Below are 25,013 nucleotides of genomic sequence, written 5' to 3' on the forward strand. Positions count from 1 at the left end.
ACCATTAACACATTTAAGGACTGCAGTAAACATCAGAATCCTTGCTCTGGGCCCCTAAGTAACACCATTAAAATCTACCAATACTTAATTAAAAAAAACTAGTGCCTGATGTGAATCTCCATTCCTTAGCCTACCGCAGTTGAGAGGTAGGGGGGGGGGGAAGGAAAACTTACATTTATATATTTATATAGCACCTTACATTTTGTCAGGACAGACTGAAGCACTTCACAGCCAATCAATTACTTTTTAAGTGTAGGCACTGTTATTATGTAGGAAAACATGGTAATTAATTTGTGCACAGCAACATTCCACAAACAGCAACAAGATAAATTGACCAATTAATTTGCTTTTTACTAGTGTTGGCCAAGACACCAGGAAAATTCCCAAGCTCTTCTTTGAATAGTGCTACGAGATCTGTTCTCTGCAGCCAAGAGCGTGAGTCCTGAAGGCTGTGTTGCCTTCCTGGTGCTAGGGTTAAGGATATCTTCTCTGGGCTGGAGAGGAACTTGGAGGGGGGGGCGGGGGTGGGGGGAAGATCCAGTTGTCATGGTCCACGTAGGTACCAATGACATAGGTAGAACAAAGAAAAAAGTCCTGCTAAGGGGATATTGGCAGCTAGGGGCGAAATTAAAAAGCAGAATCACAAAAGGTAATAATCTCTGGATTACTACCTGAGCCATGAGCAAATTGGCATAGGATAAATAAGATCAGAGAGATGAACGCGTGGCTCAAAGACTGGTACGGGAGAAATCGGTTTCGATTCTTGGAGCACTGGCACCAGTACTGGAGTAGGAGGGAGCTGTTGGGATGGGTTTCACTTGAACCGTGCTGGGAATAGTGTCCTGGCGAATCAAGTAACCAGGGCTGTAAACTATATATTGGGGGGAAGGGTTCAGGTGAGCGGAAATGTTAAAAGTCAAAGAGAAAGGAGAAAGTAATTGAGTAGGGATGGGTGAAATGATACCCAGATTGCGACAGGAAGGGACAGAATGTATAAAAATAAGTGTTTCAGAAAGTGGGGTCAAAGCAGGAAAAAAGGGCAAAAAGACAAAATTAAAAGCTCTTTATCTGAATGCACGCAACATTCGTAACAAGATAGATGAGTTAATGGCACAAACAGATTTAAATGGGTATGATCTGATAGCCATTACTGAGTCGTAGTTGCAAGATGACCAAGGCTAGGAACTGAATATTCAGGGGTATTTGACAATTTGGAAGGATAGACAAAAAGGAAATGGAGGTGGGGTAGCTCGGTTCATAAAGGATGTGATCAGTACAGTAGTGAGAAATGATGTTGGCTCAGAAGATCCAGACATAGAATCAGTTTGGGTGGAGATAAGAAATAATAAGGGGAAGAAGTCATTGGTGCGTGTAGTAGTCCATAGGCCCCCTAACAGTAGCTACACTGTTGGACAGGGTACAAATCAAGAAATAATGGAGGCTTTTAAGAAAGGTACGGCAATAATCATGGCCGATTTTAATCTTCATATAGATTGGACAAATCAAATTGGCCAAGGTAGCCTTGATGAAGTGTTCACAGCGTATATCCGGGATGGTTTCCTTGAACAGTACATTGTGGAACCAACCAGGGAGCAGGCTATCTTAGATCTGGTACTGTGTAATGAGACAGGATTAATAAATGATCTCATAGTAAAGGATCCTCTAGGAAAGAGTGACCATAGCATGGTTGAATTTCAAATTCAGTTGGAGGGTGGGAAAGTTGGGTCTCAAACTAATGTTCTGATCTTAAATAAAAGCGATTGCAAAGGTATGAAGGGCAGAGTTGGCTATAGTGGACTGGGATAATAGATTAAAGTGTAAGACTGTTGATGAGCAGTGGCAGACATTTAAGGGGATATTTCATAACTCTCAACAAAAATATATTCCAGTGAGAAGACCTTAAGAAAAGGGAGAACCATATGTGGCTAACTAAGGAAGTAAAGGATGGTATCAAATTGAAAACAAATGGCATACAATGTTGCCAAGATTAGTGGGAAACCAGAGGATTGGAAAAAAAATTTAAATCAGAAAAGGACGACTAATAAAAGAGAGAGGATTATGAGAGTAAACTAGCAAGAAATATAAAAACAGATAGCAAGTGCTTCTACAGGTATATAAAAAGGAAGAGGGTAGCTGAAGTAAACATTGATCCCTTAGAGGATGAGATTGGGGAATTAATAATGGGGAAACAGAGAAAGGGCAGAGACTTTGAACAAAAATTTTGTATCGATCTTCACAGTAAAAACATCCCAATAATAGATAATCTAGGGGATAAAGGGAGGGAGGAACTTAAACAATCACTAAAGAAAAAGTACTCGGTAAAATAATGAGACTAAAGGTGGACAAGTCCCCTGGACCTGATGGCTTGCATCTTAGGGTCTTAAAAGAAGTGGGTGCAGAGATAGTAGATGCATTGGTTGCAATCTACCAAAATTCCCTGGAGTCTGGAGAAGTCCCAGCAGATTGGAAAACTGCAAATGTAACATTCCTATTTAAAAAAGGAGGGAGACAAAAAGCAGGAAACTACAGACCAGTTAGCCTAACATCTGTCATTGGGAAAATGCTGGAGTCCATTATTAAGGAAACATTAGCAGGACATTTGAAAAATCATAATGCAGTCAAGCAGAGTCAGCATGGTGTTATGAAAGGGAAATCATGTTTTGACATATTTGCTGGAGTTCTTTGAGGATGTAACGAGCTGGGTGGATAAGGGGGAACCAGTGGATGTGGTGTATTTGGATTTCCAGAAGGCATTTGATAAGGTGCCACATAAAAGGTTACTGCACAAGATAAGAGCTCACGGGGTTGGGGGTAATATATTAGCATGGATAGAGGATTGGCTAACTAACAGAAAACAGAGAGTTGAGATAAATGGGTCATTTTCCGGTTGGCAAACGGTAACTAGTAGGGTGCCACAGGGATTGGTGCTAGGGCCTTAACTATTTACAATCTATATTAATGACTTGGATGAAGGGACCGAATGTAATGTAGCCAAGTTTGCTGATGATACAAAGATGGGTGGGAAAGCAAGTCGTGAGGAGGACATAAAGAATCTGCAAAGGGATATAGATAGGCTAAGTGAGTGGGAAAACATTTGGCAGATAGGGGTATAATGTGGGAAAGTGTAAGATTATCCACTTTGGTAGGATAAATAAAAAAGCAAATTATTATTTAAATGGAGATTAAAAAATGCTGCAGTTTCGAGGGGCCTGAGGGTCCTTGTGCATGTAACACAAAAAGTTAGTATGCAGGTACAGCAAGTAATCAGGAAGGCAAATGGGATGTTGGCCTTTATTGCAAGGGGGATGGAGTATAAAAGCAGGGAAGTCCTGCTACAATTGTACAGGGCATTGGTGAGACCACAACTAGAGTACTGCATACAGATTTGGTTTCCTTATTTAAAGGAGGGATATACTTGCATTGGAAGCAGTTCAGAGAAGGTTCACTAGGTTGATTCCTGAGGTGAAGGGGTTGACTTATGAAAAAAGGTTGAGTAGGTTGGTCCTATACTCATTGGAGTTTAGAAGAATGAGAGGTGATCTTATTGAAACACATAATATACGGAGGGGGCTCGACAAGGTAGATAGAAAGAGGATGTTTCCACTCGTGGGGGAATCTAGATCTAGGGAGCATAGTTTAATAAGGGGTCGCCCATTTAGAACTGAGATGAGGAGGAATTTTTTTCTCTCAGAGAATCTGTGGAATTCTCTGCCCCAGAGAGCTGTGGAGGCTGGGTTATTGAATATATTCAAGGTGGAGATAGACAGATTTTTGAATGATAAAGGAGTGAAGAGTTATGGGAAGCGGGCAGGGAAGTGGAGCTGAGCCGAAGATCAGATCAGCCATGATCTTATTAAATGGTGGAGCAGGCTCGAGGGGCCAAATGGCCCACTCCTGCTCCTATTCTTATGTTCTTATCTTTTACATCTGAGACGGGCTCTTGGTTTAATGTCTCTTCCGAAAGATGGCACCTCACGGAGTGTAGTAATCACTCAATACTGCTGCTTCTTCTTAGGCAGTCCCCCGGAGTCGAGGATGATTTTCAGTACTGTACTGAAGTGTCAGCCTAGATTATGCACTCAAGTCTCAGGAGTGGGGCTTGAACCCTGTTGTAGGGCACTTTTCAAAGGCAAAAGCACTTGCTGAATATATGTATGCATGTATGTATGTTTAAAATGGCAGCCAGATATAAAATGGCTGCCAGGGATTCCGCAAAGCACTAGGGGAATTCAGCTAACAGTTAGCTTGACTACATTTTTGGGTAGCTGATGACACTGCAGTTCCGTGTACAGGAACACTGGAAAGGGTGAGCTCAGCAGAATGTCCTTAATCAACAAACCACAGACAAGATGTCCTAGCAGAATACTGAACAAAGAAATTCCTGTGACTGTAAGGATAATGAGGTTAGGCGCAAGCAGAACCCGAGGACTGTAGAGATAAGGGGTATTGGAGAATATCACGAGGCCATGAATAAGCCCCAGCTAAAACATGAGATGATCACGCAGTCCCCTGGTGCCTGGGGGCCAATTCCATTCGCCCAGTGGAATCGATTTGTAATTTATAGTCGTTACGATTGGATTGTGTCCAGCCGACATGGGCTGAGTAACTGGAATAAACTATTGTAAAACATATAAATATCGATGAATTTCTTTGTTCGGCGGAGTGGAGTGCCTGGAGTTGGACCAGAGGCTCCCTCCCCGCCGGCATGATAAAAGCCGTTTTGGCGTTGGAACCGACCCAGAGTGTTGAGCGATTGTTCCAGCAAAACATTCGCACTTTCCGTTGGCCGCTGTGCACCATCTGGTCTCCGGGGTACATTTTCAAATCACACTACTGAGTCCGAGAAGTGTCGCTCGATATCACGATCCCACTGTCTAAGTGTGTTCCCTACACCTACTTAGTTCCTGGCTGTCACGTGGGACAAAAGTCCTCTTAATTCAGGCTCAGGCTAGGCATTTGAGATATTAGACCGTCTCCTCGTGTCGATCAACCGGCTTCCACCTTCCACACCCTTTATAATTAAATTTTTTTTTATACTCACCCGGGTTTTTCCAAGGGCGTCCAGCGACTCCGGAAATCAAGCTGACTACGCCACTGTTAGCGCGAATGTTTTCCTGGAAGAATCACTCAACACTCTGGGTCGGTTCCAATGCCAAAACGGCTTTTATTACACCGGCGGGGAGAGCGCCTCTGGTCCAACGCCAGGCACTCCACTCCACCGAACAAAGAAATTCATCGATATTTAAATGTTTTACAATAGTTCATTCCAGTCACTCAGCCCATGTCGGCTGGACACAATCCAATTATAACGACTATAAATTACAAATCGATTCCAGGGGACTGCGTGATCATCTCATGTTTTAGCTGGGGTTTATTCATGGCCTCGTGATATTCTCCAGAACCCCTTATCTCTACAGTCCTCGGGTTGTGCTTGCGCCTAACCTCATTATCCTTACAGTCACAGGAATTTCTTTGTTCAGTATTCTGCTAGGACATCTTGTCTGTGGTTTGTTGATTAAGGACGTTCTGCTGAGCTCACCCTTTCCAGTGTTCCTATACATGGAACTGCAGTGTCATCAGCTACCCAAAAATGTAGTCAAGCTGTTAGCTGAATTCCCCTAGTGCTTTGCGGAATCCCTGGCAGCCATTTTATATCTGGTTGCCATTTTACACATACATACATGCATACATATATTCAGCAGGTGCCTTTTCCTTTGAAAAGTGCCCTACAACAATCCCACAGCCTTCTGAGTCAGAGGCGAGAGTGTTACCACTGAGCCAAGGCTGACAAACAAAACTAAATGCGGTCATGGGAAGCATGACATTAAATGGGCTGACAGTCGATCTTCAATTTATCGTATGATCCAATATGTAAACAGAATATTTGTGCAAGTGTCCATAAACTATTACATTACAGACTACATGATAATTCAGTTGTTTTCTTACACATGATAATTCCAATTATCCAATAATTTGAATTAAGCAATGCAACATCATCAAAGTGGTAAATTGGGCTCAAAACAATCATTTGAATTAAGCTACTTTGAATTAGCTGTATGCTAATTTGTATTATGACTGATAGATGAAATTTTGATTTCTTACCTGATTCCTAAAGATCAGTGCCACAATTCCACCCAACAATTCAAGTATCAGCACAATTGCAAGGGTATAGAGAAACTATTAAAAAACAGACAAAATTAAGCTTATTTCTCCCTTTTCTTCTCAAACTTACAAAACAAGTACCAATATTTTTAGAAATCCTATTCTTTGGTTTCCCCAATAGCTTAGTACACATAAACACTACATAATGTGACACCGAGCTGTGTGAATCAAACTGAGTCCCTGTTCTGTATGGGGTTAGTTAATCTTGACAGATATTACAATTGGTATCAGCATCGACAAGAGGAGAAAATTATGGCAAGGTCAAATGCAATTTTGCTGAATTGTCATATCCTATATAGTCAAATATCACTGTTAAAGCTGACATTTGGGTATGGCTTCTTGGGCAAAGTACTGGAGGGCTGTAAGCACCAACAGAACAATAACCCAACACACAGCATTGCTTTCAGGAGAGGAGGGAAGAGAATTGCAGTGAAAGTACTATTCACCATCAGAGCCTAGAAATGCCTGTTGCCACTTAACACGTTTGTGGGACATTCCTTTGTTTGCAGAAGGCTGCCTTTTCATAATCATAGAATGGAATCATAGAATGGTTACAGCACAGAAGGAGGCCATTCGGCCCGTCGAGTCTGTGCTAGCTCTCTGCAAGAGGTCTTCAGCTAGTACCACTCCCTGCCCTTTCCCCTTGGCCCTGCATTTTTGTTCTCCTTCAGGTATTTATCCAATTTCCTTTTGAAAGCCATGATTGAATCTGCCTCCACAACCCTTTTAGGCTGTGCATTTCAGACCCTAACCACTCGCTGCGTAAAAAAGTTTTTTCTCATGTCGCCTTTGGATCTTCTGCCAATCACCTTAAATCTGTGTCCACTGGTTCCTGACTCTTCCGCCAATGGGAAGTGTTTCTCTCTATTGTAGGGTGTTTGTTTTGTTCAGTCTACTCTGATTCTTAGACCTCAGAACTTATAATGGGCAAGGACAACACGTGGCACAAAATTTTAGGTTTAACCCAGTGTCCGTTTTATTACGCAACAAAAAAACGACTAAAACTACAGGACTAGACTGCTGAGAGAAATTTGACTTTAGACATACAATCACCAGAGATTCGTGGTCGTTGATTCTGTGACCTGTTGATTCGTTTTCTGGCCGTTCTCTGCAGCTTCTGTTCCTTTCCTACCATGCCTGCTTGTTGTTTCTTCCTGTGTTCTTCCTCCTGCTTTTGCTTAACTTGCTTATGTGTCTATGTCCGTATATTTATATCCAGGTTTTGAGTAAGTTTCCCGCTGGGACGAAATTTGATTATCGATCTGTTTAACTGGTTGGTGAGGAGTTTGAATGGCTACTAATTTGCACACGGAGTCGACAATGCACAAGATATTTCCTTATGCTGAATGCTGAATACTGTTAGCCAAAAATTTGTATTCCGTAGAGGTCCTTTGTTGTCTGGTCTTATTACAGACTCGATGTCTCCAGTGGCTGTTTTCCCCACCTTAGTCAATCAAGTTCAAAGCCTCACGTAACAACTCCATTGTTGTTCTGCATGAAGTCAGGTTTATGTCCTCGACAGAATGTTTTTAATTGTCCAGCTTAATTCAAAAAGCTTGGATCAATCAATTTTTTAGTTCATGGTCTGCGTTTTTCTGAAGATTAGTAACCTTACACTATCTACTCTGTCTGGACCCCTCATGATTTTGAACACCTCGATTATATCTTCTCTCAAACTTCTCTGCTCTAAGGAGAACAACCCCAGCTTCTCCAGTCTATCCACGTATCTGAAGTCCCTCATCCCTGGAACCATTCTCGTAAATCTTTTCTGCACCCTCTTCAAGGACTTCACATCTTCCCTAAAGTGCGGTCCCCAAAATTGGACTCAATACTCCAGTTGAGGCCGAACCAGTGTTTTATATAGGTTCATCCTTGCATTCTATTTATGAAGCCCAGGATCCTGTATGATTTTTTTTAGCCACTTTCTCAAACTGCCCTGCCACCTTCAATGATTTGTGCACACATACCCCCTGTTCATGCACCACGTTTAGAATTGGCCTCTCTTCATTCTTCCTATCAAAATGTATCACTTCGCACTTTTCTGTATTCATTTCATCTGCCACGTGTCCAACCATTCCACCACCCTGTCTATGTCTTCTTGAAGTCTACCACTGTCCTCTCACTGTTCACTTTACTTCCAAGTTTTGTGACATATGCAAATTTTGAAATTGTGCCCTGTACACCCAAGTCTAAGGGCTAAAAATTCATTATAGCCTGGTTTGAGACGGTGACATCGCCTGGTCACTAACATTAGCGCCAGGCGATGTCTATCGCCTCCAACCGCTAAATTGATTTTTAGCGCCTCCAAAGTGAAGAGCTAAGGGAAGCATTCCACGCTCCTCTTAGGACGCTAATGGTCAATCGTGGGGCACAAGTGAGGGATCCCAAATTAAGTGGTGGTGCTAGGAAACTGGTATCCTAGTGCCTAAAGGCAGGAGTTGAAAAAAATGCAACGGCGGTCCTTTAAAGAGAGTGAGACGGCAGTGAAAGTGAAAAAAATGGCAAATTAAAAGAATAGGAATGAAAGAAAAAGTCAAGGCCCACATGCTGAGCCCTTTCCTTATCGCCCCGGGAGGATGGGGAATGTCTGCCTTCTCTGTCACGATTAGCAGCAGGAGCTAATGCAAACGAACCCACAGATGTTCGCGACCGCAATGCTAACGGGGCGTTGTAAGCGCAGCTATGTCACCATGTGCGCAGCACTAAATGTAGTGCCGCCAGTGAACCTCCACTGAAGTTCTCAGGAGGCGCTAACAATGCGGCGCTCTGGCGGTATGCGCTTAGCGGCCCCTGTTAGCACCCCTTTCAAGCGCTAACAGGTGCCGCTAAGCAAACAAACTTTTTGCCTGTCATTAATATATATCAAGAAAAGCAGTGGTCCTAGTACCGACCCGTGGGGAACATCACTGTATACCTTCCTCTAGTCCAAAAAACAACCATTCACCATTACTCTCTGTTTCCTTTCACTTAGCCAATATCACATCCATGCTGCCACTGTCCCTTTTACTCCATGGGCTTCAACTTTGCTGGCAAGCCTATTATGTGGCACTTTATCAAAAGCCTTTTGGAAGTCCATGTACAACACATCAACCCTCTCTGTTACTTCATCAAAAAATTCAATCAAGTTAGCTAATCCATGCTGGCTTTCCTTAATTAATCCACACTTGTCCAAGTGACTGTTAATTTTGTCTCGGATCATCATTTCTAAAAGCTTCCCCACTACCGAGGTTAAACTTACTGGCCTATAGTTGCTGGGTTAATCTTTACACCCTTTTTTGAACAAGGGTGTAACATTTGCAATTCTCCAGACCTCCCAAGGAGGATTGGAAGATTATGGCCAGTACCTCCAGAATTTCCATCTTTACTTCCCTCAGCATCCTAGGATGCATCCCATCCGGTCTTGGTGACTTATCTACTTTAAGTACAGCCAGCCTTTCTGCAACCTCATCTTTATCAATTTTTATCCCATCCAGTATATCAGTTACCTCCTCATTCACTACGACGTCACAATGCAGCCACTTCTTCCTTGGTAACGACAGATGCAAAGTAAAAAGAAAAAAATGCTTGTTTCTTTAGCGCCTTTAACGACTACCTGACGTTTCAAAGCACTTTACAGCTAATGAAGTACTTTTGGAGTGTAGTCACTGTTGTAATGTGGGAAACGCAGCAGCCAATTTGCACACAGCAAGCTCACATAAAAAGTAATGTGATAATGATCAGATAATCTGGGTTTTGTTTGTTAATTGAGGGGTAAATATTGTCCAAGACACCGGGGATAACTCCCCTGCTCTTCTTTGAAATAGTGCCATGGGATCTTTTACAGTCACCTGAGAGAGTAGACGGGGCCTCGGTTTTACGTCTCATCCGAAAGACGGCATCTCCAACAGTGTGGCACACCCTTAACACGGCACTAGAGCGTCAGCCTAGATTTATGCATTCAAGCACCTGGAGTGGGACTTGGAACACACAACCATATTTGCACACAGCAAGCTCCCACAAACAGCAATATGATAATGACCAGATAATCTGTTAGTGACCCAAGGGTGAGACGTAGGAAATCCTCTCTCTCCAGCACTGTCATATTCTCCTTAATCTATACTACTACCTATCTCCTTTCTTTCCTTCCCTATCTTTTCTGAACACCATGAACCCAAGTTTCGGGCCGCGCCTAGAACGGCGCAGCCTCGACCTGGACGCCTGCTTTTCGCGCCACAAAGTGCGCCTAAAAAAAACTTAGATTCTCCGGCTCCCTGCTGGTCCTCTGGAGTCAGGCACGGCGCAGCACAAGCTGTAGGGGGCGGAGCCAGGTCCCTGCGCTGAAAACAGTGCCGGGACCTCTGCACATGCGCGCTACAGTGGGCGCGCATGTGCAGTAGCTCCAGGCGCCCAAAACTGTGTGGGAGGGGCCCAAAGCACGCAGCCCCTAGCCCTGGCCGAATGGCCTCACTGGGGCTGCGTGCATAAGGCTGCCTTCCACACCCAGCTCCTGCTTCCTCCTGACCCGACTCGACTCCCGCTTCCCCCGCCCCGACCCAAATGGCCTCCCTCTGCCCCCCGCCACCCCCTACCCCCCGCCCCCGACCCGACCCGCGCTCCCTCCCTACCCAAACCAACCCGACCTCCCTCCTCCCCACCCCGACCCGTGCTCCCGACTCCCCCCCCACCACCCCCCCCCCAGTACCGGACCCGCCCCGACCCGCGCTCCCGACCCAACGCCACCTACCTGTAAATCTGGTTCTGGGGACGGGCCCTGCCCGAAGTCTTGGGCCTGGCCCATTCAGCCTCCCTCCCCCTTCTCCTTTCCCCCCCCCCCTCCTTCCCCTTCTCCCCCCCCTCCCCTCCGTCCCCTTCTCCTCTCCCCCCTTTCCCCTTCTCCTCTCCCCTCTTTCCCCTTCTCCTCTCCCCCCCTTCCCCCTTCTCCTCTCCCCCCCTTTCCCCTTCTCCTCTCCCCCCTCCTTCCCCTTCTCCTCCTCCCCCCCTTCCCTCCCCCTGCCTCCCCTCTCTCCCTCCAACGCCCTCCTCCCCTTCCCCTCGCTGTCAGAAACACAGACACTGACCGAGAGTGAGAGACACACACAGACAGAGAGATAGACACTGAGAGAGAAACACTGGGGGGGGCATCCCAGCACGCTGTTGGAGGGCTCCCGGTGCTGCAGTCGGTAAGTAGAAAAATGTTTTATTTATTGATTTAAAAAAATATATTTCTTATTAATTTTTTTTGATTGATTTATTGGTTGATTTATTGATGTTTTTAATCATTTATTATTGATGATGGCTCTTTATTTGTAAAACTGAAGTGTTTAATGTTTGTAAACTTCCCTTTAAACCCCCCCCCCCCCCACCCCACATTCCCTACGCCTGATTTTCTAAAGTGTAGACAAGGTTTTTTCGAGCGTACAAAAATCTTCACTTACTCCATTCTAAGTTAGCTTGGAGTAAGTTTTCACTGATGAAACTTTGAAAACAGGCGTAAGTGGTCGGACACGCCCCCTTTTGAAAAAAAAATTCTGTTCCAAAGTGAAACTGTTCTAACTCACTAGAACTGGAGCAAACTAAATGGCGAGAATTTGAATTTCTAAGATATTCCGTTCTACACCAGTTGCTCCAAAAAATCAGGAGCAACTGAGGCCGAAACTTGGGCCCCTTATATCCAGGAATATTTAGGACTCAATCCTGCCTTTTTTTGAGCCAGGTGTGAGTTATCACCACAATATCATGGGCCCGAATTTGGTGAAGACCTCCGTGCACCCAAGTGCCGCCCAAAGGACTGCCAAGGTCCCTGACGTTTCTTTGGGCGGGGTTTTCATCACTCAAGTCCCTCGAAGTTCGGCGGGCGGCAAATCTGTGACGTATGCCGCCAATTCTCGGCGGCAAAAGCGCTTGCCGTCCAAGTGCCGCCGAGGATCGAGTGTCGAAGGGCTGAAAATTAAAATCATCATTAAAACAAAATCCATCAGAAGGCCTTCAGTCGCTGCGAAAATTTAAAAAAAATGTTCACTAACTTTTTTTTTCAGGGTCTTCCTACCAACCATTGGGGACAGACCAGCCTGCAGCCAGAGGTCCACCCCTTGTTCTGGCTCACCAACTTTAATTACCACATTTCATGCATTCATACATGCGGTGTAAACCTATCTTAGACCTTCTTATATTCTCTCTTAGTCTGATCCTACCCAATACCCTAAACCCTCAGGTACTGTTCCCCTCTCCTTCAAATCTGCGGTCATCACCCCTTTCCTCAAAAAAACAACCCATGACCTCACTGTCCTTGCTAGTTACCCATCTCCAACCTCCCTTTCCTGTCCAAAGTTTTTCAACGTGTTGTCGCCTCCCAAATCCGTGACCATCTTTCCCGGAATACAGTGTTGGAATCCCTTCAATCTGGTTTTCGCTCCTGCCACAGTACTGAAACAGCTCTCATCAAAGTCACAAATGTCATCCTTTGTGACTGTGAGAAAGGTAAACTATCCCTCCTCATCCTCCTGGACCTGTCAGCAGCCTCTGACACAACTGACCACTCCATCCTCCTCCAATGCCTCTCCACCAACGTCCAGCTGGATGGGACTGCATTCGCTGGTTCCATTCTTAACTATCTAATCGTAGCCAGAAAATCTTCTGCAATGGCTTCTCTTTCCTCTCCTGCATCGTTACCTCTGGTGTCCCCTCCTATTTCTCATCAATATGCTGCCCCTTGGCGATATCATCCAAAAACACGAAGTCAGTTTCCACATGTACGCTGACGACACCCAGCTCTACCTCTCCACCACTTCTCTCGACCCCTCTTTAGTCTCTAAATTGTCAGACTGCTTGTCCGACATCCAGTACTGGATGAGCAGAAATTTTCTCCCATTAAATATTGGGAATGCCGAAGCCATTATCTTTGGTTCCCGCCACAAACTGCGTTCCCTAACCACTGACTCCATCCCTCTCCCTAGCATCTATCTGAGGCTAAACCAGGCTGTTCGCAACCTAGGCGTCATATGTTTGACCCTGAAATGAGTTTTCGGCCACATATCCATGGCATAACTAAAACCTCCTTTTTCCACCTCCGTAACATTGCCCGCCTCTGACCCTGCCTCAGCTCTTCTGCTGCTGAAACCCTCTTCCATGCCTTTGTTACCTCTAGACTCGACTACTCCAACTCACTCCTGGCCACCCACATTCTACACTACATAAACTTGAGGTCATCCAAAATTCGGCAGCCCGTGTCCTAACTCATACCAAGTCACAATCAACCATCACCCCGTGCTTGCTAACCTCCATTGGCTCCCGGTTAAACAACATCTCAATTTCAAAATTCTATCCTTGTTTACAAATCCCTCCATGGTGTTGCCACTCCCTATCTCTGTAATCTATTTCAGCTTCACAACTCCACGAGATGTCTGCGCTCCTCAAATTCTGCCCTCTTGAGCATCCCTGATTATAACCACTCAACCATCGGTGGCTGTGCCTTCAGCTGCTTGGGCCCTAAGCTCTGGAACTCCGTCCCTAAACCTCTCCGCCCCTCTATCTCTCTTTCCTCCTTTAAGACGTTCCTTAAAACCTACCTCTTTAACCAAGCTTTTGGTCACCTGTCGTAATTTCTTCTTATGTGGTCAGTGTCAAATTTCTCTGTTTTGTCTCATAACACTGCTGTGAAGCGTTTTACTAGGTTAAAGGCACTATATAAATAAAAGTTGTTGTTATTTCTTACTCTTGTGCTGTCTCTCCCAATCCTTTGCGCACCTTGTTTCTTCTTTCTAATGTTGCATCCTACCAAATTAATTTAAACCTTCCCCAATAGCACTAGCAAACCTCCCCGCGAGGACATTGGTCTCAGCTCTGGTGACGTGTAACCCGTGCATCTCTGAGCTCCATTCCTCTTTCTCCCAGTTTCCTTTCATGAAGTCCCTCTGCCCCCCAGTTAACCACAATTCCAAAGTTTTGCCTTTACTCGCCTTGGCGGTCTCTCGATTTTGCTGTCCTTCCTCTATCTTAGCCAAGGATGATGCTTGCAACACAGGGTCTGAATCTCTCACTGCTCAATCATTGGTACTGAAATAGTCAATGCTCGGCTGGCTCTGAATCTACTCCTCCGCTTCTCCCCAGGGTCTGACATCTGCCACTGCATCTCTGTGGCTTCTGGCTCTGCTGGAATTCTATTGTTGGGGCATTTTTCATTTGACATTGATAGGTCCATTACTCCTGGCCTAGCTGCTGTGGCTCAAACTCCCAAACAACTTGCATTTTTAATTAGTGCCTTTAACAAAGAAAAACATCCCAAGGCACGTCACAGAAGAGTGAGTAAAACAGGTATCAAGCCAAAAAAGTACATTAGAAGGGATGAGAGATGGGTTTCAAGGAGGGTTTTAAAGGATAGGACAGTGGAAGGGTGGAAAGTCCAGGAAGGAGGTTCTCGGCTGCCAATAATGAGGCAAAGGCAGGGTGCTGGAGTCAGAGAACCAAAGAATTATGTGGTATGTACAGCATAGAAACTGGCCAATCAGTCTAGCTATCCCTCTGTTGGTGTTTATGCTCCACACGAGCCTGCTCCCACCTCTCTTCACCAGCACAACTTCTATTCCTTTCTCCCCATGTGTTTATCTAGTTTCCCTGTAAATACATCTATGCTATTCACCTCAACTACTCCTTGTGATAGCAAATTCCACATTCTAACTACTCTCTGAGTAAAGAAACTTCTCCCAAATTCCTTTTTTGATTTAATGGTGACTATCTTATATTTATGGCCCCTAGTTTTGATCTCCCCCACAAGTGGAAACATCTTCTCTACGTCGACCCTATCAAACCCTTCCATAAACTTGAAGACCTCTATCAGGTCACCCCTCAGCCTTTTTTTTTTTAAAAGAGAAAACATAAGAACATAAGAAATAGGAGCAGGAGTAGGCCATACGGCCCCTCGAGCCAGCTCCGCCATTTAATACGATCATGGCTGATCCGATCATGGACTCCAGTCCACTTCCCTGCCCGCTCCCCATAACACCTTATTCCCTTATCGGTTAAGAAACTGTCTATCTCTGTCTTAAATTTATTCAATGACCCAGCTTCCACAGCTCTCTGAAGCAGCGAATTCTATAGATTTACAACCCTCAGAGAAGAAATTCCTCATCTCAGATTTAAATGGGCAGCCCCTTATTCTAAGATTATGTCCCCTAGTTCTAGTCTCCCCATCAGTGGAACCATCCTCTCTGCATCCAACCTGTCAAGCCCCGTCATAATCTTATACGTTTCGATAAGATCACCTCTCATTCTTCTGAATTCCAATGAGTAGAAGCCCAAACTACTCAACCTTTCCTCATAAGTCAACCCCCTCATCTCCGAAATCAAACTAGTGAACTTTCTCTGAACTGCCTCCAAAGCAAGTATACTTTCTTAAATATGGAAATCAAAATTGTATGCAGTATTCCAGGTGTGGCCTCACCAATACCCTGTATAACTGCAGCAAGACTTCCCTGCTTTTATACTCCATCCCCTTTGCAATAAAGGTGAAGATTCCATTGGCCTTCCTGATCACTTGCTGTACCTGCATACTAACCTTTTGTGTTTCATGCACCAGGACCTCCAGGTCACCGTACTGCAGCATTTAGCAATTTTTCTCCATGTAAATAATAACTTGCTCTTTGATTTTTTCTGCAAAGTGCATAACCTCACACTTTCCAACATTATACTCCATCTGCCAAATTTTTGCCCACTCATTTAGCCTGTCTATGTCCTTTTGTAGGTTTTTTGTGTCCTCCTCACACATTGCTTTTCCCCCCATCTTTGCATCGTCAGCAAACTTGGCTACGTTACACTCGGTCCCTCTATCCAAGTCATTAATGTAGATTGTAAATAGTTGGGATCCCAGCACTGATCCCTGCTAGTTACTGATTGCCAACCCGAGAATGAACCATTTATCCCGACTCTCTGTTTTCTGTTAGTTAGCCAATCCTCCTCTATCCATGCTAATATATTAGCTTCAACCCCGTGAACTTTTATCCTGTGCAGTAACCTTGTATGTGGCACCTTGTTAAATGCCTTCTAGAAGTCCAAATACCCTGTTTGTTACATGCTCAAAGAATTCCAGCAAATTTGTCAAAAATGACTTCCCCTTCATAAATCCATGCTGACTCTGCCTAACTGAATTCTGCTTTTCTAAATGTCCTACTACTGCTTCTTTAATAATGGACTCCAACATTTTCCCAACCACAGATGTTAGGCTAACTGGTCTATAGTTTCCTGCTTTTTGTCTGCCTCCTTTTTTAATTAGGGGCGTTACATTTGCAGTTTTCCAATCTGTGTAATGAAGCAGGATTAATAAATGATCTCGTAGGAAAAGATCCTCTGGGAATGAGTTACCATAATATGGTTGAATTTCAAATTCAGTTGGAGGGTGAGAAAGTTGATTCTCAAACCAGGGTCCTAAGCTTAAATAAAGGAGACTACAAAGGTATGAGGGCACAGTTGGCTAAAGTGGACTGGGGAAATAGACTAAAGAATGGGATGGTTGATGTGCAGTGGCAGACATATAAGGAGATATTTCATAACTCACAACAAAAATATATCCCAATGAGAAGGAAAGACTGTAAGAGAAGGGATACCCATCCGTGGCTAAGTAAGGAAATAAGAGAGGGTAGCAAATTGAAAACAAAGGCATACAATGTGGTCAAGACTAGTGGGAGGCCAAAGGATTGGGAAATTTTTAAAAGCCAGCAAAGAACGACAGAGGGAAGATAGATGATGAAAGTAAACTAACACGAAATATAAAAACAGATAGTAAGAGTTTCTACAGGTACATAAAAAGGAAAGGAGTGGCTAAAGTAAATGTTGGTCCTCTGGAGGATGAGACTGGGGAATTAATATTGGAGAACAGGGAAATGGCAGGAACATTGAACAAATATTTTGTATCGATGTTCATGGTAGAAAATGCCAAAAACATCCCAATAGTGGATAATCAAGGGGCTATAGGTAGGGAGGAACTTAATACAATCACTATCACTAGTGAAGTAGTACTAGGTTAAATAATGGGACTAAAGGCGGAAAAGTCCTCTCAATCTGATGCCTTACATCCTAGGGTCTTAAGTGAAGTGGCTGCAGAGATAGTGGATGCATTGGTTGTAATCTAACAAAATTCCCTGGATTCTGGGGTGGTCCCAGAAATTCAACCATGCTACGGTCACTCATTCCAAGGGGATCCTTTACAAGAAGATTGTTTATTAATCTTGTCTCATTACACAGGACCAGATCTAAGATAGCCTGCCCCCTGGTTGGTTCCGTTACATACTGCTCAAGGAACCCGTCCCTTATGCACTCTATGAACTCTTCCTAGGTTCACTAGGTTGGTTCCGGGGATGAGGGGGTTGACTTACGAGGAAAGGTTGAGTAGGTTGGGTCTATACTCATTGGAGTTCAGAAGAATGAGAGGTGATCTTATTGAAACTTATAAGATAATGAGGGGGCTCGACAAGATGGATGCAGAGAGGATATTTCCACTCATAGGGGAAACTAAAACTAGGGGACATAGTCTTAGAATAAGGGGCCGCCCATTTAAAACTGAGATGAGGAGAAATTTCTTCTCTGAGGGTTGTAAATCTGTGGAATTTGCTGCATCAGAGAGTTGTGGAAGCTGGGACATTGAATAAATTTAAGGCGGAGATAGACAGATTTTTGAGCAATAAGGGAGTAAAGAGTTATGGGGAGCAGGCAAGGGAGTGGAGTCGAGTCCATGATCAGATCAGCCATAATTGGACTGAATGGTGGAGCAGGCTCGAAGGGCCAAATGACCTACTTCTGCTCCTATTTCTTATGTTCTTATCTGGTAGCCATAACAGAGACGTGGTTGCGAGGTGACCAAGACTGGGAACTAAACATTCATGGGTACTTGGCAAGTCGGAAGGACAGACAGAATTTAAAAGGTGGTGGGGTAGCTCTTTTGATAAAGAATGGAATCACTGCAATAGTGAGAAATGATATTGGCTCAAATGATCAGGATGTTGAAACAGTTTGGGTGGAGATAAGGAATAATTAGGGGAAAAAGACACTGGTGGGCGAAGTCTATACGCTGCCTAACAATAGCAATTCTATTGGTCGGAGTATAAACCAAGAAATAGTGGGGGCTTGTAAAAAGGAAACAGCAATAATCATAGGTGATTTTAACTTCCATATTGATTGGACAAATCAAATTGGTCAGGGTAGCCTTGAGGAACATAAGAACATAAGAAATAGGAAGAGGATATGGCCCCCTCGAGCCTGCTCCACCATTCAATAAGATCATGGCTGATCTGGTCTTGGACTCAGCTCCACTTCCACTCCTGCTCCCCATAACCCGTTATCCCCTTATCGTTTAAGAAACTGTCTATTTCTGTCTTAAATTTATTCAATTTTATGTGGTACCTTGTCAAATGCTTCCACAGCTCTCTGAGGCAGCGAATTCCACAGATTTACAACCCTCTGAGAAGAAATTTCTCCTCATCTCTGTTTTAAATGGGTGGCCCCTTATTCTAAGATTGTGCCCTCTAGTTCTAGTTTCCCCCATCAGTGGACCATCCTCTCTGCATCCACCTTGTCAAGCCCCCTCATAATCTTATACGTTTTGATAAGATCACCTCTCATTCTTCTGAATTCCAATGAGTTGAGGCCCAACTTCCTCAATCTTTCCTCATAAGTCAACCCCCTCATCTCCGGAATCAACCTAGTGAACCTTCTCTGAACTGCCTCCAAAGCAAGTATATCCTTTCGTAAATATGGAAACCAAAACGGTAGGCAGAATTCCAGCTGTAGCCTCACCAATACCCTGTATAACTGCAGCAAGACTTCCCTGCTTTTATACTCCAACCCCTTTGCAATAAAAGCCAAGATTCCATTGGCCTTCCTGATCACTTGCTGTACCTGCATACTAACCTTTTGTGTTTCATGCACAAGTACTCCAGGTCCCACTGTACTACAGCACTTTGAAATTTTTCTCCATTTAAATAATAACTTGCTCTTTGATTTTTTCTGCCAAAGTGCATGACCTCACACTTTCCAACATTATACTCCATCTGGCAAATTTTTGCCCACTCACTTAGCCTGTCTATGTCCTTTTGCAGATTTTTGTGTGTCCTTACACATTGCTTTTCCTCCCATCTTTGTACCGTCAGCAAACTTTACACTCGATCCTTTCTTCCAAGTCGTTAATATAGATTGTAAATAGTTGGGATCCCAGCACTGATCCCTGTGGCACCCCACTAGTTACTGATTGCCAACCCGAGAATGAACCATTTATCCCGACTCTCTGTTTTCTGTTAGTTAGCCAATCCTCTATCCTTGCTAATATATTACCACCAACCCCACAAACTTTTATCTTGTGCAGTAACCTTTTATGTGGTACCTTGTCAAATGCTTCTGGAAGTCCAATTACATCACATCCACTGGTTCCCCTTTATCCAAGGTTAATGTGGACACAAAGTGTGCACCATATGCAATAGATTTAATATATAGGGACCTTCATGGTCTGAGGATGTCCCAAAGCACTTCATAACTGATGAAGTATTTTTGAAGTGTAGTCAATGTAGGGAAACGCAGCAGTTAATTTGTGCACCAACATTAGCGTCCTCGACCAGGCCAACATCCCCTGCATTGAAGCACTGACCACACTTGATCAGCTCTGCTGGGCAGGCCATATCATTTGCATGCCAGACACGAGACTCCCAAAGCAAGCGCTCGACTCGGAACCCCTTCACGGCAAAGGAGCCAAAGGTGGGCAGAGGAAACGTTACAGGGACACCCTCAAAGCCTCCCTGAAAAAGTGCAACATCCACACTGACACCTGGGAGTCCCTGGCCAAAGACCACCCTAAGTGGAGGAAGTGCATCCGGGAGGGCACTGAGCACCACACGTCTCATCACCGCGAGTATGCAGAAATCAAGCGCAGGCAGCGGAAAGAGCGTGCGGCAAACCTGTCCCACCCCCCATTTCCCTTGACGACTATCTATCCCACCTATGACAGGGACTGTGGTTCTCGTATTGGATTATTCAGCCACCCAAGGACTCATTTTAAGAGTGGAAGCAAGTTTTCCTCAACTCCAAGGGACTGCCTATGAATAAAAATGATATGGTAGGGAAACGCAGCAGCTAATTTGCGCAGAGGAAATCAGATGAATGACTATATGATCTCTTTTTTGATGGCGTTGGCTGAAAGATGGTCAGTACTCTGGGACAACTTCATGCCCGTCTTCGAAAAGTGTCATGGGATCTTTTAAGAGGGGCAATGGGGGCTTTAGTTTAACATCGTATAAGATGCCACGCCACCTCAGCACTCCCTCAGTACTGCACTGAAGTGCCAGCTTAAATTATGTGCTCAAGTCTCTGCAGTGTCAACTTGGGCCTATGACATGACTCGAAAGTGACAGTATTACCACTGAGCCAAATCAATCTACATCAGATCTTTAAAAAAAAAGGGGGAAATAGTTTGCTTAGACTCCGGACATAAAACACGTCGAATTACTCTTCCCTATCCTAGAAGGTATTGTGTCAAACTAACATGAATCATAGCAGTATTCAGGAAACCAGTGCAGCAAAATAATCTAAATTTTCACTATGTTAAGCAGTAGCAAGGACTAACTGAATTGCCAACAAGTAATTATATAGTTGTAATGCATTAAACTATTTAAAATAAACTGGTTAATGCTTTTGTTAAGATAGCAGAGAGAGAAATTCGATACAAACATATTACGTGTACATTTGATAACACAGTAATTTCCAGGCAACTAAAATTTATCAGGGGTTATATTTCAAGAATTTTTCTCCTAATGCAATCAAGTTTTTCCAAAATGACTTCCGGCAAAACCTTGTTTTGCAAGCTAAACAAATAAAGTGCTCTTTATAATCACGCAACAAAGATAATGACATCAATGTCAGCAAAAAAAATTGGACTTTAGACATGGTAATTATTGGTTCTGAAGTGTAGTAGGAGTTTTATATCCAAAATATACATGACTTCAACAGTAATGATTTCCACTTCACATCATTCTTATTCATAGAAGCAGACTGGATCTGAATGGAGTGGTTAGGCGGAAATATCTAATCCACCAGGTAGGAAAATTACACTGAAAATGCAACTATACATTAGGTTCATTCCACCTTGATGCATTTTATTTAAAACATTGATGTAAAGTTAAAAGCTAATAAGAAAACTGTTGTACAAGGAAGAATATCTTACCACTCTAAGAAGGCACAAGTTATCCCGTAGAGATGCTAGAACCCCAATGAAGGAAACCACAAACATCAGAATTCCCAGCAAAATCAGGATTATAGCTGGAGCTAGAAAGGCACCTTGCAGCGTCTTGTATTTCTGCCTTTCAACCTCTGCGTATATGCCAATACAGAGGATGAAACCTCCTATTATCTGAAAAACAGAAAAATAGTATCAGCACTTTAAAAATAAACTGTATTAAAACTCATAATGTTGATTTCTATAGATTGAATAAGTCTCTATAAAGACCAGGCTCATAGAATACTTTACTAACTCTCCTATATTCTGGGGGGGCTCTTCCAGTAAAACTTCTCCACACCCCGAAATGGTTCAACTTCTTTTTCCAGGCTTTTTTATCGTCACTTTTACATGCAAATGGCCACATGATGACTCCTGTATGTGAACTATATCCTTTATGATTTGAAGCATGTACCTTTCACTCTCTGCCATATTGAACTAGTACAACCAAGGGCTAAGCAGTTACTCTATGTAGCAATGAAGCTACGTAGATTCTTGTTATGTCACCTGTTAATCCAGAAGATGGAACACATCAAACACTAGACACACTGTTCCAATTTATTTACAATTAGTTAGTTGATGTATGGCAACAAAGATATAGTGACAATACTATAATGCCCAATAAGAATTGCATACATAAAAGGGGTAAATTTACAACTATTCACATTTATATGGCACTTTTAACATAGAGAAACATTCCAATGCAATTTAGGTGCATGAAAAAACAGACAGCGAGCAGACAAAAGAGAAATTAGGAGAGGTATTCAAAAAAGGTTTCAGTGGTGGGTTTTAAAGAGGGAGGAACAGGGATTCATGGAAACATTTCCATAGCATGGAGCCTAAGCGGCTGAGTGGTAGGGCAAAGGAAATGGATACACAAGAATTCGGAGTCAGAAGAATGCAGAATCCATTGGTTGAGTTGTAGGGCTGGTGAAGATTACAGAGAAAGGGAGGATCAAGGCCAAAAAGGAATTAAAAACAAATTAGTGAATTTTAAATTTGAGGTGTTAGGAAATTAAGGAACCAATATAAGTCAACAAAGAAAAGGGTTATGGGCGAGCAGGACTTGGTGCGTGTTAGGATGCGGGCTGCAGAGTTTTGGATGAGCTGAAGTTTATGGAGGGTGGAGGGTGGGAGGCCAGTCAAGAAACCAATGAAATAGTTGAGTCCGGAGATAACAAAAGCACAGATGTGGGTTTCAGCAGCAGATGGGTTGAGGGAGGGGTGGAAACGAGCGATGTTAGAGAAGTGGAAGTAGGCAGAGTATATAGGGTTGAAAACTTTGCTTAAAGTTGAACAGGGCACTTACCTCTTTTTCAAACATTAGACCCTCCTTAGTCACACTGTCCTGACAGAAACTGTTTCATTCGAAAAAGCTGAGGATGAAATGGATAAATGTCCTCTTGGCCTCAGGGAGCCTACATATCCATGGAGGTCTATTTACTTGAACAAGTATAGGCCAAAGCCAGAACTACAGAATAGCTACCTGCCCTGACACTGTGCTATGTATATATCTAGGTGCACGCCTAGAAACAGAGAAAGTCGGAGCACTTTTCATTACAACAACATAAGAAATAGGAGGAGTAGGCCATTTGGCCCCTCGCGCCTGCTCCACCATTCAATAAAATCATGACTGATCTGTTCATGGACTCAGCTCCACTTCCCTGCCCGCTCCCTTTACTCCCTTATCGCTCAAAAATCTGTGTATCTCTGCCTTAAATTTATTCAATGACCCAGCCTTCACAGCTCTCTGGGGCAGAGAATTCCATAGATTTACAACCCTCAGAGAAGAAATTTCTCCTCATCTCAGTTTTAAATGGGCGGCCCCTTATTCTGAGACTGTCCCCTAGTTTTAGTTTCCCCTATGAGTGGAAATATCCTCTCTGCATCCACCTTGTTGAGCCCCCTCATTATCATAAGTTTCAGTAAGATCACCTCTCATTCTTCTGAACTCCAATTAGTATAGATCCAACTTGCTCAATCTATCCTCATAAGTCAACCCCCTCATCTCCGGAATCAACCTAGTGAACCTTCTCTGAACAGCCTCCAATGCAAGTATATGCTTCCTTAAATATGGAGACCAAAACTATACTCCAGGTATGGCCCCACCAATACCCTATACAGTTGTAGCACGACTTCTTTGCTTTTAAACTCTATCCCCTTATATTATGTCGTCAAATAATTTGAGTCAAAACAAATTTAATTTTGAAATCTGCTCAAATTAACACAAAGGCTTTCATTACCACCACCTGGGGGCTTCATTCGATTACCCCTGAAAACAGGCGCAGGGATCGCAATGTACAATTGGCCCGCACTCGTTGAGAGGAATGGAGGCAGCATGCGACCTTTATGCCGCCTGCTAATTACAATGATTGCAGTGTTCAGCCCAGCCCTCAATGCGCTGCTGAGTGGCTGAATGCTTAGCAGAGGGCCCAAGTTCACGAGAGGCTAGCTCCAATTAAAGCTGGCCTCCACTTCTTAAAGGCAGTGTGCACCTCTTAAAGTGGACGTGCATTCTGCCTGCAGCGGCTCATGCAACTGGTTGGAAGAGTGAATAATGGCTCAACAGCCCAGAGAGACACTGCAAAGTCAGTGGGAGCAGACAGCCGACAAGATCAATGCTAGCTGTCTTGCCGTGGGACATGGACGCAGTGCTGAAAGAAGTTCAACGACCTCACTTAGAGTGGTCAAGGTCAATGAATGCATCATCAAATGCCGTCTCCCATCAACTAGCCTCACACACTGCTTAATGCACCATTCTCCCATCACTCACCTACCAACAGTCTCTATCAATCACGACTCAAACCTCACATTCATAGTTTCACCTCACCCTTACACACTTACCACTGCTGCAAGCCTCACGCCCATGCACACACTACCAGCTATTCAACCATGACAGCACATCACCCAAACACATTACACTACACTGACTGACAAAACTCCGTTCAGTCTGTACGTGACCCTGAGCTTCAGGTTGCCTGTCATTTTAATTCTCCACTCCACTTCCACTCTAATATCTCCATCCTCAGACTTCTGAACTGTTTCAATGAAGCTCAATGCAAGCTCGAGAAACAGCACCTCATCTTTCATTTAGGCACTTTACAGTCTTCTGGACTCAATATCGAGTTCAACAATTTCAGAGCATAACCTCTGGCCATCTTTGGCTCCCTTTCCCTGCCACCACAGCTGCCGTCACCACCACCACCGCCCCCCACTCCTTTCCCTCCCATCCATCTTATGTTTTTTTTTCTTTTTCTCTTTTTTTTCCCCTTTGTCTCCAAATGGCAGCTGGTCATTATTCCGCCATTCACACCCTATCCAGATTAACATAGAAAATAGGTGCAGGAGTAGGCCATTCAGCCCTTCGAGCCTGCACCGCCATTCAATGAGTTCATGGCTGAACATGCAACTTCACTACCCCATTCTTGCTTTCTCACCATACCCCTTGATCCCCCTAGTAGTAAGGACTACATCTAACTCCTTTTTGAATATATTTAGTGAATTGGCCTCAACAACTTTCTGTGGTAGAGAATTCCACAGGTTCACCACTCTCTGGGTGAAGAAGTTTCTCCTCATCTCGGTCCTAAATGGCTTACCCCTTATCCTTAGACTGTGACCCCTGGTTCTG

The 25,013-nt window shown here is 43.8% G+C and overlaps 1 protein-coding gene across 2 annotated transcripts in view; it reads right to left on the bottom strand.

Annotated features, from left to right (window-relative positions):
* tspan15 (tetraspanin 15) overlaps positions 1–25,013 on the bottom strand; it is a 294,434-nt gene that overhangs the window by 197,461 nt on the left and 71,960 nt on the right. The window contains exons 2-3 of one of the 2 annotated variants that reach the window (XM_070876297.1): positions 21,335–21,520; positions 6,103–6,177 (exon numbers count right to left, since the gene is read on the bottom strand). In XM_070876297.1, the coding sequence (XP_070732398.1) occupies positions 6,103–6,177; positions 21,335–21,520 (261 nt within the window). The remainder of the gene's footprint in view (positions 1–6,102; positions 6,178–21,334; positions 21,521–25,013) is intronic. The other variant, XM_070876299.1, reaches the window with a different exon arrangement.

Source organism: Pristiophorus japonicus, chromosome 3 (genome assembly GCF_044704955.1).
Source record: "Pristiophorus japonicus isolate sPriJap1 chromosome 3, sPriJap1.hap1, whole genome shotgun sequence".
Classification (NCBI taxonomy): Eukaryota; Metazoa; Chordata; class Chondrichthyes; family Pristiophoridae; genus Pristiophorus; species Pristiophorus japonicus.